Source organism: Cyprinodon variegatus, unplaced genomic scaffold (assembly GCF_000732505.1).
Source record: "Cyprinodon variegatus isolate N-32 unplaced genomic scaffold, C_variegatus-1.0 Scaffold278, whole genome shotgun sequence".
Classification (NCBI taxonomy): Eukaryota; Metazoa; Chordata; class Actinopteri; order Cyprinodontiformes; family Cyprinodontidae; genus Cyprinodon; species Cyprinodon variegatus.
In genome coordinates, this window is record NW_015150731.1 from 330,315 (window position 1) to 347,257 (window position 16,943).

At 35.3% G+C, this 16,943-nt stretch overlaps 2 protein-coding genes across 6 annotated transcripts; both read left to right on the forward strand.

Moving 5' to 3' along the window:
- Positions 1-1,428: 1,428 nt before the first annotated feature.
- On the forward strand, positions 1,429-4,071 carry LOC107090051 (beta-1,3-galactosyltransferase 2-like). Its single transcript, XM_015383212.1, has 2 exons — positions 1,429-1,555; positions 2,948-4,071. The coding sequence occupies exons 1-2, from the start codon at positions 1,537-1,539 to the stop codon at positions 4,069-4,071; spliced, it is 1,143 nt and encodes a 380-aa protein (XP_015238698.1). The 5' UTR covers positions 1,429-1,536.
- Positions 4,072-10,810: 6,739 nt separating this feature from the next.
- On the forward strand, positions 10,811-16,180 carry LOC107090044 (beta-1,3-galactosyltransferase 2-like). Of its 5 annotated transcripts, none has more exons than XM_015383201.1 (3): positions 10,834-10,997; positions 11,491-11,624; positions 14,702-16,180. In XM_015383201.1, exon 3 carries the CDS (start codon positions 14,707-14,709, stop codon positions 15,721-15,723), a length of 1,017 nt encoding a protein of 338 aa, XP_015238687.1. In that variant the 5' UTR covers positions 10,834-10,997; positions 11,491-11,624; positions 14,702-14,706; the 3' UTR covers positions 15,724-16,180. The 5 variants fall into 5 exon arrangements, with proteins under 5 accessions (XP_015238685.1, XP_015238687.1, XP_015238689.1 ...); XM_015383203.1 differs by having other exon boundaries at positions 10,867-10,997; positions 11,497-11,624; XM_015383202.1 differs by lacking the exon at positions 10,834-10,997 and adding an exon at positions 11,025-11,416.
- Positions 16,181-16,943: the final 763 nt, after the last annotated feature.

Below are 16,943 nucleotides of genomic sequence, written 5' to 3' on the forward strand. Positions count from 1 at the left end.
TATCACGTTTATACACTATAATTATTACCTTTATACAATTTAATTAGCAAAAATGTATTTTCTCAAGTGACAGCTGTTGTGCCATATGCCATGATCATGGTCTTTGGACACTGGGAACCAGTGACCATATTTCATCTTGACAGGATGACCAGTGGAAAACACGGAGCTTTGGTGAATAACAGCTGGGGGACTTCTGCAAAGAGGACCCCTGCTGTATGAGACTGAGACAAAGAAACCCCTGGTTGTTGCTGCCCCGACTGCTGAGCTGCAGCTGGAGGAAACTGAAGCCCCCCAATGGACATGGAAAAAGGTTTGCAGGTCTGGCATGATTAGGGACAGAACAAACAACATGTGTTTACTGATGAGTAAAGACAACGTTAACAGAATGGACTGCATGCTATGCTATGCTATAGTAACATGTGTTAAGCTGTTGCTGAAGCTTGGACAAGCTTTATTCACTAAGGGTTTAAACACTGATATAACATTAGTGCTCATGTGTTCCTCATCTGCTCATCACATTTCCATTACCAAGAGTCATTTAGTGGAATCCTGATGTCTATTCGCTGCTAGCTATTTCAACGAGGGTAAAGAATCATTTGACTACAGGTTATTGGTTCTTGATTAAGCAAATCATTCAATAAAACATAATTTGGCCAAAAAATGTTTTATTCACCTCATGGATTTGCATTCTGAATTGGTCTGAAACATTCCAATTTTTTTTTTAAATTAGTGAAAAGCTAATTTGATCACATCCCAGATTCTTCCAGATAAACTTTGGTTTCAAACACAAAAATCCATCTTAACCTGTAATATGTTTTTCAACCATGTTTCACTTCCTCTTTATACATAGTAGTTTAGTTTAGTTTAGTTTAGTTTAGTTTCACTAGTCTTAATTGAGAGTGTTAAACTGAAAAATGTTTGACTTGGAGCTGAATGATTTTTGTTAATAAACTCTTATATTTTGAACAGAAGTTGTGGTAAATTTATTCCATGTATGTGCAGAATTAACTGTTTGACCATGATTTGAGCTCAAATCTCTCTTTTATTTATTGCTCTAACACACAGCTAGTAGGGCTGTGTCACAAACAGTATATAACAACCGAAATTATATCCCACACACACACACACACACACACACACATACACACGCACCGGGGAGGGCAATAAAAATCTGAAATATCACAAGTATAAAAAAAACCACAACACAGCAATACGCTTCCCTAGGAAGTACACCCTAATGGCTTCTGCTTATCAGTGGAGAACAGCAGCCAAATAATGCAGCCTATTTCTAAGGGTCCTTAAATAATCTGTTCTCTATCTAAATCTAAGGTGAAGTAGCCGCCCCTCCCATGGTGTTAAAGAGCGGCTCCCCATAGGAAGCTGTCATTGTCTGCAGGACCACGACTCCCAAGCTGAGCCTCTCTCAGCTCCTCCATCTAAACAGAAAAGTGGTCCATGTTATGTTATCCACCGCTTTGTAGGTGGATAAAGGTTGATAAATGCGACTAATGGAAATGTTTTCCTGTGATATGCGGGATGTCAGCCCTCTACTCGAGTAAGCTCTAAATTTACTTCTTTTTTTTTCTTTTTCTATTTGCATTCCCACCAGGTGCTTTTTAGATGATTTATAAGCTGAAAACCTTTAATTCTTGTCAGTTTTTGTAAAAAGTGCGTTCTATTTTTCCTTTTTTAAAAAGAAAAACCTGTTATGAAATATTCAGTTGTCAAAACATAATGCAAAATGTGAAATAACACAGGATTTTATTTGAACTTACGCTAACGTTGGGTTGATTGTTTGTTTTTTTCTTGTCTGTAGGTTACTGCAGTTATTGAATAAAACAGAAAATTTCAGATTTCTGATCTTACTGCCATTTGTACAGTCAACTCGTCTCCTGAAGATGTACCTATATACCCATTGTTCAGATATTCTTACATACTAAAGTGAAAAACATCTTAACTCCTGCAGACTTTAGTTGCTAAATAGGGCAAAGAAGTAAAATTAGAGATGAAAACAGAGCAAAAAGGATGGGGATGGTAGCTTGGGGTTTGGTTGATTTCCTGTTTGTCTTCCAAGCCCACAAGCATGTTTCAGAAAGAGTTTTCATACTAGCATCTTCTGTCCTTAAGTATACTTAATATTATGTTTTTCTTTTAGCTATACAAATTCATTAAGTCTAAATGTAGACCGTAGAGCAGGGGTAACCCACTAAAAATTAGTAGGGTCAGAATGAAGAAAATCAACAACCAGGAAGGGTCTGGAGACATTTTAATGATAATCCATTGCTTTTGAACATCATTTAACACTGTAATAAAATGCAGGTACTTATGCATCCATGTCATAAATTTAATTTGTAAATAAAAAAATAGACCATTTCCATTTTAAATTCAATTTTTTTTTTTGTAGTAGAAAACAAAAATCTTTCACTTTGGAATAAAGACAATTTTTTTTTCTTATTCTTTACAGCACTAGTGGCTAGTTTTTTTCAACAGTTGGCTGACAGGAAAAGGGGCCAGGCTTAAGGACCAGCACCAAATACCCTATATAATCATTCTATGACCTCCTTTAAAGTGCACCCTTGCCCAGCCAAAACCCATTCTAAAATGCCCTCTCCTGAGGCAAAAGGCATAGTAAAGTGCCCTCTTGGATCCCAAATGCATGCTAAAATTTGCCCCTGGTAGCCAAACCCATATTAACGTGCCCTCTACAGTGGTGAGCACATGCTATATGTGTCCTTTTTTTCTCTCTGACTCTGCCCTTCAAAAAGGGTGTGCACGCCACTGCTTACAAATTATAATAGGTTATTGGAAGGGCCCAGCCAGAGTTTACGTTAGAATTTGACAGATTTGTGGATGGAGGTAAAGACCAGAGTTATACATGGGGTACCTCTAACCCCAAATATTTGAAGATACAAATACACTAATAATGATTTTATTCTTTTCATTTCAGAAAAACCTCTTGAGGACCCTAACCCATTTCGTGAGAAGAAACCTTCATTTCAATTTTGGTTTCAGTTCTTGGTTCTTTTTTGTCTACTAATCCTTTATTTCTGCTATGCCGTAAGCAGCAACACCCAATCACTATGGGAAAGTGTTTCTCTCAAAAATTCATACCGCTGGCTTTTTATACGAGTTCATCAGGTTAATGCTCCCTCTTATCGAGTCCATCCTAAACACAAAGCTAAATTAAATGAAATTAAGGAAATTCAAGAACCCTCTCCAATACAGGCTAAAGGTCTTCAGTACCATGAAGCATATCCACACAACTACCGCTTCATCATGGATAACCTTCAGGTTTGCTATGAAAACACACCTTTTCTGGTCCTGATGGTTCCCGTAGAACCAGAAAACATTGCTGCGCGGGATGTGATCCGTCAGACTTGGGGCAAAGACAAAGTAGTTCAGGGGGAAGTTGTACTCACCCTTTTTATGTTGGGTCTCAATTGGAAAAGTGATGTGGAGAAACTCACAGAGGAGAATCGGAAGCATCAGGACCTTATCCTGAGTAACTTTACGGACACATATTCCAACCTGACCATTAAAACCATGGTAATCATGGACTGGTTGGCTACACGCTGCCCTACAGCAACATACGGCATGAAAGTGGACTCAGATATGTTCCTGAACATTGATAATCTGGTGATCATGCTAAAGATGCCTGGCATCCCTAGAGTGAACTATTTGACAGGAATGATTATGGGAAATGTGCCTGTTATCCGGACAAAGGACTCCAAGTGGTACGTCCCAGAGGAGGTTTACCCGTATCCGCAGTATCCGACATACCCTTTGGGAATGGGATATGTCTTTTCCAACGATCTGCCTGCAAAATTTGTGGAGGTCTCAAAATCTATCAAGCCTTTTAATATAGAGGATGCTTACATTGGAGAGTGCATTAAAAAGCTTGGACTTTCACCCAAATCTCCACCAGATCCTTCGCAGTTTAAGGCTTATAATAACAAGTATGATCGCTGTGAATTCTCTAAGGTCATAACATACATTCTTGATTCTTCAGAAAAATTGTTAGAGTATTGGAGAGACTATAAGAAACCAGGAGCTCATTGTCCGAAGTTTTAGTAAAAAAAAAAAAAAACAAAAAAAACCCCCTTGGGAATAAAGTTACATTTGTAAAAAATTTTTTTATGTTTTTTAATGTTGCCTTTTTTACACTGGATATTTACTTTTAAAGAAGTTATATCCCAATTAAGAAACCAGATTGGATTGCACTATGAAGTGAAACTGAAAGTTTGCGTAAAAAAAAAAAAAAAAATACTGAATGCTAAATACTTTATTTTAAAGTGAACTAACATAGATTGTGACATTACAGTGTGTATTTAACGAAAAATTATTCTTAATAAGATTTTTAAACTTTCTCATTTCCAAAACAGTTTAAAGATAGATGTGTTAAATAAAACAAAAGTCAACCTTTTGCAGATGTTGCATCCATTGATTCTAATAAGGTTATCCTGTTGAAGCTAAACCAGATTAGAATGCTTCTGCATTGGGAAAAGTTAGAGATTGGCCAGCCAATATTTATGGTGTGTATTTGCATTGTTTTCTGGTATTGGCATAGGTCAATATGCACAGACGATTACTGATTCATTAGCGCATTAAGCAGCTATACCTTGAGGTCATCTGAAGTGCACTTATTGATGCTCTTTCCATCTGCTTATTCTTTGATAAATGTTTATTTTTGTTTAGATTAAGACTTGTGAAACATTTGTTATTGTTGTGTCATGTTTAATATGTTAATGGAGGAATAGAAAACAAAATACGCAAAAAAACACCACCCTAAAAAAACCCAGCACAAAACAGAGAAGTGAGAAGAAAGAAAAAAAAATACACAGTAGCGGCTTAAAAAAAAACAGTAGTCAATCTCTAATAGGAGTATTTTGCAGGAATATTCACAATTCTGCATATTTTTCACATTAATTTATGGTAAAGCTGTGTACTTAAAAAGAAAAAAAGATTGACCTTTAGCAAGTTCTGAGGAGAGAATTGGGAATGTTTTCCTGATGTGGGATGCTGGTACATGTTTTTAGCAGACTTAAAAAACGGGTTGCTACTGTAAATGCAAATGCAAGCATGACTATTTATCTATGATCCCTAAATAATATAAACATAAATCAATTTCCTTTTACTTACACTTCACAAAATGATTCAGGATATATATTTAATTATGCAACAAAAAGAACAAAGCATGAAGCATAGAAAGAGCAAGCAAATCCAGGTAATGTGGTTAGGTTAATCATTTTAACAAATTTTTAAATTAAGGAGGAGCGATATAGGACTATACTGTTAAAGACTTTATGATTTCTTAAAGTGTTTATTGAAATAGAATTCTAAACATTCCTAACCATGTCTTCTGTGCAAGTTATTGAAATTTATGAACAGAGCCATTACAAAACATATAGGCCAAAACACTTTTTTAAATTATTTGATGGGTTTGTTAAATCTTATCAAGTTGAATGTAGAACTGTTTAAATTTGACAACTAAGAGCCACTGTATTAAACTACCTTTAACCTAATAGAGTTGAAGCTATAACTTAATAACTTTATTTAAAAGCAAATCAACAATAATGACGTACAAGTAAAGTGCATTCTGATTTGCACTAACGGTTAGTGAAAGTTAAAACTTATACCAGTGTTTTTTGTATAAAAAAATAAAGACTTAAGATGATACATCACTTAATGAGCAAATAGCAATATTATGCAGAAGTACCAGATTGTCAACATTTAGATATTTTTCTTCTATACAGCTTTTAATGAACCTGGTTAGTTGAAAGAGAACGGATTCTTGTTTAAAGGAGGCGGGAGAGAAGACAAATTCACAGCATGAAGCGGTTTTCTCCTACAATATACATAATATAACCTAGGAAATCCCTGAAGGAATCAGAAACAGACGAAATATTTTAATATTTACATTCTATTATCATGTTCACCCCTGTTTGGATATGATCAGGAGTGTATTTTGCACAATATATCAAGTCTTTTTTACCCCTGTTTTATTTTGTATTTTTTCCACATTTGTTGGTTGCTTATGATACATTTCACAAAGAGATTAAGAGGTAGGGATATGTTTTTTTATAAATTTAATTAAAACTGTCCTTTTATTATTGGTTGTTCTAAAAAATCTGTTCGATAAATCATTGTTTGTTATTAACAGAATCAAGCTGAAATACATTGACCTGTTTTCCCCTTTATTAATACTCTATAAGGAAATACAAGCTTTTATTTATTGTTTTCTGAAGACTTCCAACTCAGAAATTCGATGTTGTTACGTATTGGGTTGGCAAACTTAACTGTGAAATTGGCAGCAGGTAATGTGAAAGCAGTAACAATGTCCTGCAACTTATCAAAAGGAAATCCTGTTTACAGCTTCATTGGTTATGCCAACCTGTGTGTAATCTTGATCTATGTTTATAATTGTTACTAAAATACTTGTTCTTTTTCCTGCTGGCACAGTTTTTGAGATGAATATTCAAAAAGCAATGAAATGTACAGAATGAAATGATGGCTGTCATTTTTTGTTAAAAAGCAAGCTATTGTTTTGATCTTATATTGGTAATTTTCTGTTACTGTTTCAGATCTTTATCTGGAGTTGCATAAATAAACGGAAAACTTCTAGCGTGCAATAGTGTGCAGACTTCCGCAGGAAAAGAGCTGGATAGAGGATATAGAAGAGTTATTTTAGCCATGCGCAAATGATCACAGAAATCAAACCTAATCAAAGATGATTGATTTTTATAATTATACAGTTTAGTCCTTTCTTAATCTTTAACAAATTATCATTCTAGAAATGAATCTCTATTTAAACAATTTTAAATCAAACAAATGCTCTACACTTGAAAATGTAATAGGACATTAAAAAAATCCCTAAGATTCATAACAAGAAATACATGTAGTCTGACATCTAGTGGTGGAAAAGCTGTATTGCAATGCAATTAATGGGGTCAGAGGAAGTGGTGTTCCTTCCTACCTTTAGCTTTGCTTTGAAAACGGTGATACAGTGAATCATGAAACAGAATGATAATCATTAAATTTTGTCATTAAATACTCAATGGTATCAATTGAATTGAATTCAACATATTTTGATTTAACATATATTTTTTAATAATCAAAATAGGCAATGCAAAAACATTGTGAACAGGACATTATGAAGACATTTCTGTAGTGACAGTGGGTTTACAGGCCAACAAAAGGAACCAACAGCAAAAATAATTAGGCATGCTTTTTTTCTGTGCAGCTCTGATTTGAGAAATGTATTTAAAGTTGTCTTTGCTTTTGTGTCATGCTTTGTCAAAATGTCAAAATTTCCTGACAAAATTTGAAAACATTTCCTGATGGTAGAGGATGTGAGAAAAGTAATAACAAAATGCAACAACGAAAATGACAAACAAACTATTTAATGAAAATAGGGATTTGAATCTTTAAACTATTTCACAATTATCATAACTTTTTTTTTACACACTTCTTCTGATTCACTTCACTGTTCTTTATACTTCTTTGGTTAAAATCTAAGTTAAGAATTTATTTGAAACTAATTGTTGAATAAAATAAACAAATCAATTTTGCCATTTGATTTCTCTTTGTATTTTTTTTTTTGTTTGTTTGTTTGTTATTTACTCGGCATTAAAAGTTGAGTTGAAGTATAACTGCAAGGCTGTTTGAAGTGCTCGTAAAATAGTAGAATGGGAGCAGATCTTTTAGTTATCAGGCTCCTCTTCTGTGAAACAAACTACCAGTTTTATTCCATGTGACAGACACCCTGTCTACTTTTAATTTTTGATTAAGCTCATAGGTAGAGTGGCTCAGGCTATCTTGAGCCATCACTATAGTTACGCTGCTATAGGCTTAGACTGCTAGAAGGTAGGGACCCCTTTTTATCATTCTGCTTCATTCTATCTTTACTCTCCCATTTTGCAGAATTTGTGATTTCAATGTCTAACGTTCTGCTCTCTCTGCTTTTTCTCATAGCAGCTTCATCTGGTCTGTTCCTGTTTGGCTGTGACACAATCCTGGAGAGAAATATCAGCTATGCTGGTGCCATTAACACCTTTTTTTATACGTTGATGTTTGAGCTTTGCCTGTTTTTCAGTGTAGTCCTGTTTCTCTGACTGTGACTAACTGGATGTACTCTCTTTCATCCTCTGACATGGGAGCTGCCTCGGAGCTTGTCTGCCCTTGTTTTTCCTGGGCCACCCGTGGAGCTGGTTGGCAGTTATCTTTTGTATCTCCACTTCTTTTTCTATCTCTGCTTCTGTCTCCTTGAACCCCAGTTGGCCTCGGCAGATGGCCGCTCACACTGAGCCTGGTTCTGGTGGAGGTTTCTTCCAGTTAAAAGACGGTTTTCCTCTCCACTATTACCACAAGCATGCTCGGTGTGAGGGATTCCAGTCAAGTCAATGAATTGATGTAATCAGCTGTTTTTTTTTTAGACAGAAAACCTGAAATCCATCTGCCTGTATGATCTGGTTGAATTGTCTCTGTAAATTTCCTTGGGATGATAAGTGTTTTGAATTGGTGCAATATAAATAAACTCAATTGAATTGAATTAAAACAAATATTTTGGCACACTAAACAGTAAACCTGAGTTGCATTATTCCACAAACTAAAGCATGCTTCCATTATACTTTTATTAACTAAAATCAGACTTGGAATTTTAATATGAGTGAAGTAAAAGTATACTAAAAGATGGGTACTTTAAGGTAAAGCATATTGTCCCAAGAAGTTTTAGTAACCCTCTAGTATACTTGCATCAACCATCTTGGGATGTATATACTTCTGTATACTTGAAAACATGAACGTAAAATATACTTAGTTTAAAAAAATCGTTTTGATAGGACTCTAATAGTCTTAAAGATGGCTCCTGATTAGGCTATTTGAGTTACACTCCTTATTAAGTTGACATTTTTTGATTAGTGGATATCTTTTATTGAATCTTGAAAGTCATTGGAGATGTTGTACTGTTGTTTTATGTTGATGGTTAAACCTTTTAAAGGAGAATAAACCTGTTTATTGCAACAGTAGGCTAAAAAACTGTGTTAATACTGTAGTTACATTTACTAGTAACATTTTGAAAAATAAAAATACTTATGGAGTAGTTTCAGTGTACTGTACTTCTTTTACTCGAGTAATAATAATGTTAAGTATTGCTACTCCTACCTGAGTTAATTTTCTGAGTCCTCTGTCCTCTGTGAGTAATTTGAATTATTTCAAGATCCGGAGATCATACTGCAAATAGATATTGTCAGTGTAAATTCTTTACCATGTCCGGACATATATACAATTCTCAGAGGCGTAGCCATAAATTTTTTTATAAGGGTGGCCAGGCAATAACCAATGTACACTGAGGGGTGGCCGAAAGCGGATAAGCACCAGAACCTCAGGGTCAATCTACACTGTTCTGGCAGGAACAAGCAAAACATCCATATTTTCTAAATAAAGACAAACTATACTTTCAGCCTTTGCTAACAAATAGAGGCATATATTTAAACATCCGTCATTTCTAGATAAAAAGGTGTAGTGGATAAAACTCAGTTTTTAGTTTTTGGGCGTAAATCAATCATCATTGTCATGACTGACCTACTTGTATTAATAAACATTCTGCATAAAATTGATATTTATAAGCACCAATATCTACATAAATTGATTATTTGATAAGTTAATATTAAAATAGTTATTTATCTTTGCTTTCACTGAAGACTCCTAGATTACTTGTAAAGATATATTTTTCTCTTTACCCCATAGAACACAAAATCTAGATCTGAAATGAGCAGGAATTCTGTACTTATCATCTTTGATGTTAGTATACTGATGTGCATAATTAACCAAAAAAAAAAAAATGTTTTGAATATACACTTGAGAGTATTACTGCTGCCAGAAGGAAATAAAGGTAGGGGTGACCACGGATTGGCTAAGGGTGGCCATGGCCACCTAAGGCCCCCCATCTAGCTCCGCCCCTGACAATTCTCCCTGTAAGGGTTGATTTTTTTTAATTTAAGTTTTAAGTAGAAAAAAATTGTTTGGTAAAACTAGACTTTAGACTTTTTTAGACTTTAGACAGATTTTATATGTCATTTTGTTTACACAAGTGTAAAACGAAAAGAAATATAATCTGGAAACAGCTCACTGGACAATTTCATCTTTTAAAAGTGCAGCCTTGGAAAAATAGTAAAAATGACTGTAAATTTACAGTACTAACTTTTTTTTTTTTTTTTTAAACAAAAACTATTTCTTCAGTATGAATTTCTTCTTATATATTTGACATTTATTTGTAATCTTTATGCATTTTAGTCTTTAAAATACCTGAGCCTGTACATAAAGTCTGCATAATTTCTAAACATTAAATCAGACGTTAGTAATAATAATAATAATAATAATAACAATACATTTTATTTGTAATGCACTTTACATTTTTTAAAAATCTCAAAGTGCTACAGGTAAAATCATCATAGAAGGGTAAAATCAAAATGTAAAACTAAACATCCAACAATTACTCAGTACTTCAGTAGCCTTTTCACCAATTTTTTTTTTTTACCTAAGTAACGTATTGGATGACTACGGAAGAGGATTAGGGCCAATGGAAAAAAAAAAAGTTAACTGATTTTTACATTTTATTTCAGTATAATATGAGAAAAAGTCAGAATTCTGACTTTTTCCTCAAAATTCTGATTTTCATCTCAGAATTATGACTTGACAACTTTTATTTGAGTATCTGTTGAAGTAATGCTCCTTTAACTTTGATTCTGCTTTGTTATCCGCCTCAGGTAGAGCAAACTAGGAAGTATGGGGCGTGTCTTCTCTCTGAGATGTCAATAGGTTGATTCTAAGCAGCACCTTCCACTTTCCACGCACTTGTTTACGTAGCGTCTATTTTAGATCATCTCTACTACTCTTACTTCTACTCTTAACATGACTTCCACCGGGCTGGATGCATTCCTATATCCCAGAGAAGACGTCGCAGAGAGAAAGTTTGTTTAGAAGAAGCAGACAACGCACAGGTAGGCTGAATGGACGCACAGAGTTCTGTGGAGAGCACCGGGAGCGCGCGCGCTCCGAATCCCCAACTCCACCTTACTTCCGGGACTTCAGCGAACTAATCTGCTCCCAGTCTTTCATTACTGGGCAGAATGATTAAATCCAATGTGCTTAATGTCCAGTAATGAAAGACAAGAAACCAAGCAGCTGACTGGACAACAGGAAGTAGTAGAGTTGCGCAAGGGGTCCATTTGGTATCTGTGGTTGGCACCGCGCTTAGTTTGGCCCAAGTCTGATGGTGTTTTTGATAGATAATCGATGCCCTTCCTTATTTGGTCTAAACAATAAAACCAGATTCTGAACATGAGGACATGTTGCTGTAGTCAATTAAATCTACATACATACTGATGACTTTAAGTGACCTACAACAATTTTTGAAGAGGTCATTGTTGTGAAATATAGCAGTGTTTGACTTGATCCTTCCGAAGTCTGCAGTCATTTCTTTGTTTTGTTCAGATGCAGGATCAGATCATTGTTTCGACACATGCCTCAAAGTAGTTAAACAGCTCCTCACACTCATCTCCTATTACAACCACCTCCCACACAGTCATCCAACGATTTCTGAAGACAGGACTTTGTCTGGTATTGAGGTATGTAGAGTAAAAAGGAACATTAGTAAATCCATTCTTATATAAGATTTTTGATTTCAGAAAGTTGTATTGTCGTTAATGTGAGACAAGTTACTCCCTTAAAAGGAAAAGTCCAGTCATATTCAGACTTCAAACTTCTGAAAGTACTTAAATATGAAATTATTACACACTGTTCAATAAATGATAAGTGGTTTTAATTCATTGTAATTTTCATTTGAATGGGCTTAACCAGAGACATCCATGCTTGTGAAAGAACACTACTTCCACCTACTGGTTTGTGACGTCATGGTGCGGTATCGGCTGTTGATCAAGTCCCAGTGCTGTATCTGGTGTTTGTCACAACGCATTATTATCCAAGTCATCTTGACAACGTTCTTCTTCGAAAAGTTGGCTACATATTGTTTTTTTTTTCCTCTGGCCAGAAGTTCAAAAGCAAAGCCTCCCTTTTCAAATTGGTAATCCAACTACAAACCTGTCCGTAGCATGCACAGTCAATGCTAAAAGTATGAATGGTCCCAAATATAAAAGAGAAACATTGACCCATCGTATGCTGAATCCAGCAAAGTAAAATATGTTAATACTGTGCACGAGCATTTGTCAATAAATCAATAAGCTGTCCCAAATTTAAAAAAAGAAAAAAAAAGATGTTTCATTGCCCTTTACTATGTGACAATACTGGGTTTAGGTTTTAGCACATTCCTGACCACAGTTCTGCAAAGAGTCAATGTTGTCAGAGCTTGCAGTATTAATCTACTTTAGTTTATAGTTTATTGGTTTATATGTCTTAACTTCATACGGCCATGATATATTTAGTTCCTTTTCAGATTTGGGGTGTATAAAAATATGCATTAATTCAATATGTGATAGTAAAATATTTAAACCTAAGAATCAATGTTATATGGGAGTCCTTAAATATGAGAAAACACTTTGTTAGGTTTTGCCGAACGACAAACTTAGAGGTATCTCACAATTTCAGGGTCATTGTCAGCAGCGAAATGTCTTCAAACTAACAAAAAAAGTAAGTGGATTTTTTTTTTTTTTTTACTTTTTTGGAATAACTACGACCTGGATGACTGAGAATATTCACCAGCACTTTGTATACCTAACAACCATCAAAGCCTAAGGCATTGCATGATTATAATTAATGATGCATCAATGAACAGAGCCTTTGTTTTATGCTTTTACAGACTGAAAGTATAGTGGTTTTTTTTTTCTAAGAAATACCGGATTTTGCAACTATGCAGAACCATTAAATCCTACCTGCTTTTGTTCACTGGCTGACTGATTGGAGCATAGATATTTTGCCCTTCCCTTACTGACTGAAAAAACATGAGCAGATTTTGAACTCAGTGCCAAGCTGAAAGTTCTGGTGGGCGGGATCTTCTTTTTTGTTTGTTTCAACCTTTTTTCTTTTCATTTTTTTACTGTTCAGCTCTAAATAGACATGATGCTTTATCTTCCTTATTGTGTTTAGCAAGTAGAGCAGGGAGTCAGCAGAGAGCAGAGGGTAGGTTTGATTTCATTTGTGGATAGATCAAGTCTTTCTTGATCAGATTCTGGTTCAGTTTACCTACATGTGCTTTTAGTTCATGTTTTATTCTAGATATAGAATTTTGGGATGTTTGTATTCTCAGTTTTGACGTGCAGGAACTTGCTCTCAGGTACTGTCCACATCTTTTTGTTGTGAATTTCTACTACCTCTCCTCAAATTCAAAGAAAAAAAGATTGAATTTTAAAGTTTGACATGAAGTGGTCCTAATGGAGTTTCTCTCTCTTCCTTTAACTGTTAAGGCACATCGGTATTCATCTCTTTTTAAGCCATAAAGATTTAAACGATAAACTGGCTTTGTGCAAATGTTGAAAACTAATACACTAAGTATGGGTGTAAAGTGTAGATGGTTTGCAATCAGTTTGAAAAATGGTAAATATAGGTGAAGTAAAGAGGGAATAAATAAAATATCTATAGGAGCTAAACCTGTTTCCCCATCTTCCTGAATAACCGGTTTTATTGTGCTGCAGCTTTCTCCCTCCCACTTGGTGCAGAGTTATTTTAAACTGAACTATCTCTCAAGATCAGTAGTTAACAGAAAGGCTCACCTTACAGTATCAGTTAGGCTGGCTGTAATGTATCTAAAGTTATCAAACTTTATGAGTAAGGCTAAGTTCAAAATGCCTAAATTTGAATGCTTGAACTGCTGTGTTTGTGTCTAACGTTGTTCCCTTAAAACAAAACATTTTAGCGTAACTTACAGAGCTTTTTAAATAGTAATTTATCCTTATTTTTAGCTGATATGGAATCTTATTCAAGTGGTTTGGCTTGTGGATGCCAATGGAGATTTGTATTAAGAGGTATGCCTATTTTTTCTCATAAGTTCTGTTGTTTCGGTCCAAAAATATAACCAAAACATGTAAATTGAACTTGAAGAACGGATCCTTCATGGTTCAGTGATTGAGGTTACCATGTGATTGGCTGATTATAAGTGTACCAAAAAAAAAAAAAAAAAGTGACAAATGAGTTTATTTTATAGACATTTCCCCAAGTGGAAGTTTATTTCTAACAGAATCATGTTATTTACAAATCACATTTTCACATTTTAAATGTCCTACCTGTATGCCTGAAAAGGATTGAGGAAAAGATTAATTTTACCTGTTTCATGATTTACTCAGAAACTTTCTGGATTTAAAAGTAAAGGATCTCAGTAAAAATGTGTCTGTTCTGCTTTGGCTTCGTTTACTTCAGTTAGGGGCGTATTGTCATAATCTGCTACTCTCTTTTCCAAAAGCTTTCACTGGTCGCTTTTAGTTAGATATTTTTTCAGCCAGGCTTGACTCAGCTTATGAATTAAAACCTCACTGGTGAATTTATCTTGATCTATAGAAACTAATTCCAAATGAAAGGGCGTCGCATGCAGGATCCCATAATGTTTATGTATTTACTTTTTAAATGTTCTTTAATTGGACTGAATTCAAAGGCTTTTAGTTTATTCTCAATTATAACATATTTAGATAAAATCTTAAATTATGAATTTCTGCAGAGTTTTTAATATAATTACTTTTTTTTCTTTTTCTTTTCATAGTTTTAATGGAGAACAGGAGAAGACTAAAGAAGATTTTCATCGGCATTTTGGTGGGAGTGACTGTCACCATTATTTACCTGACTGCTGAGGATAAGTCTGAGCCCTTGTATGGTCCAGGATATAAAAAAAACAATTTTACAGCCTCTCAAACACCTGAACCAAAGTGGGAGGACCCAGGCCCGTATCATGTGGCTTACCCTCGGAACTACAGGTTCATCATGGACGACACACCAACGTGTAAGACCACCAGTCCGTTCCTGATCTTGATGGTTCCTGTCGCTCCTGCCAACGTGGCATCCAGGGACACCATCCGAAGGACGTGGGGGAGCGAGAAACTTGTCCTTGGTCAGCAGATTGAGACAGTCTTTATAGTGGGACTGCCTGGAGGGAAGGCTGCTAAGCAGCTGCAGGATGAACTTAGAGAAGAGAACAAGCAGCACCACGATCTCATTCAGAGTAATTTCCAGGACAGCTATCACAACTTGACCATCAAGACCATGGTTATGCTAGAGTGGCTGGCTGAGCACTGCAGCAAGTCTACCTTCATAATGAAAATTGACTCAGATATTTTGCTTCATGTTAAAAAGTTAGTTTCATTGTTACTTGATCTGAAGACACCTAAAGAAAACTACATGACAGGTTTGGTATGGTGGCACAGCCCAGTGTTAAGAAACCCATTTATCAAGTTTTATATGCCAAGAGACGTAATAGCAGAATCAGAGTACCCACCCTACCCTCTTGGCATGGCTTACGTTATGTCTTTGGATCTACCTAAGAAAATCTTGTCTGTTTCCCCTCAAATCAAACCCATCTACATTGAAGATGCATATCTGGGGATGTGCCTGAAACGCCTGGGTATCTCCCCCACTGACCCTCCTGATGAAAGCATGTTTCAGGTAACCCCCCAGCATCCTCTGAGCAGCTGCGATCTCTCAAAAGTCATCGCCATGACTACAACAAGTATTTCACAAATGCAGGTCTACTGGCAGAGGATCCAACAAGGAGTTCAGTGCGGAGCATAGTTGGAAAGTTATCCTTCTGGGGGGTTTGTAAGCTTTCCCAACAATTCTGAAACATGGAAGGAAGTGTGTCTGATTTGTTATCTATTTGAATTAAGATTTACATTTTTTTTTTAAAGTAAAATGAATGGAGAACCTGTTTGTCATGGTTGTTAACGTACACTGATCTGAGGATTTATTTCCTCTTCACCAAGCTTACAGCGATATTTTTGCAATTACTGACAATAACAAAAAACAAAGTATTCTTTATATACTACATAGATTTGTACCATATTGACAGGAACACCATCACTGTGGAGGGATATTCAGTGAAGTCTTGATTGCAAGGTGATTGAGGATAGAATAACTGCTCTGTTACACAACTTGCTGGGATGCGCTCTAAGCCGCCAACAGATGTTGCAATTTTTATCTCTTTAACTGTGTTTGAGAAATCTTATTGTCAATAAAATGATTGACTGATCCTAAGTGTTAATGACTTGCTTTGACATACTTTGTTTTATTCTGTTCTCCAGATGGTACATTATTGCAATCATTTTAATTCAACATGATTAATAAAGTCTCTGAAATATGAGGGCTGGTAATATCCGTCTAATATTAAGTGATTGGTTAGTGCAACCAATAGAAAAAAGGAGATGGTATTCAAGTAACGTAGTATGAAAAATAATGTTTCATTTTCCATCATATGAAAGTTCATAGTCTGGAAATCAATTCTACCAAAATACCTTAAAGTAAGTCAGTTTAAAGCTCCTAGGTTTTTCCTCATACCAGGTCTGATCCCAGAGAAAAGCTTTTCTAAAGCAGAAACTAAGAGGAGGAACCATTATTTCATTTCAAGTTAGAGGATGAACTAATGAAAATAAAAATTAATTTGAGATTACCTGGATAATCTTAAGGGAAACATAGGCTGCCTTAAAGCACAGTGCATAAAGTAGTGGTGAAGAGAAATGTCATATATACAAAATTATATATGCAATTATTTTTGAGTTATACTCCTGAAGAAGAAAGATATAGAGGAGATACATATATTTGGTCCTTAAATGAGTAATGATAATTTAATGTAAAAAAAAGTAGAAGTTCTTGTAGAGTAAACAATATACAAATTCATTATTTGTCATAATAGCCCACTTAGGTTCTGGGTTCAATTCCTAGCCTGGAGGCTTTCTGATCGGAATTTGCATGTTCTCCCTAAACATGCGTGGGTACTCCAGCTTCCTCCCACAGTA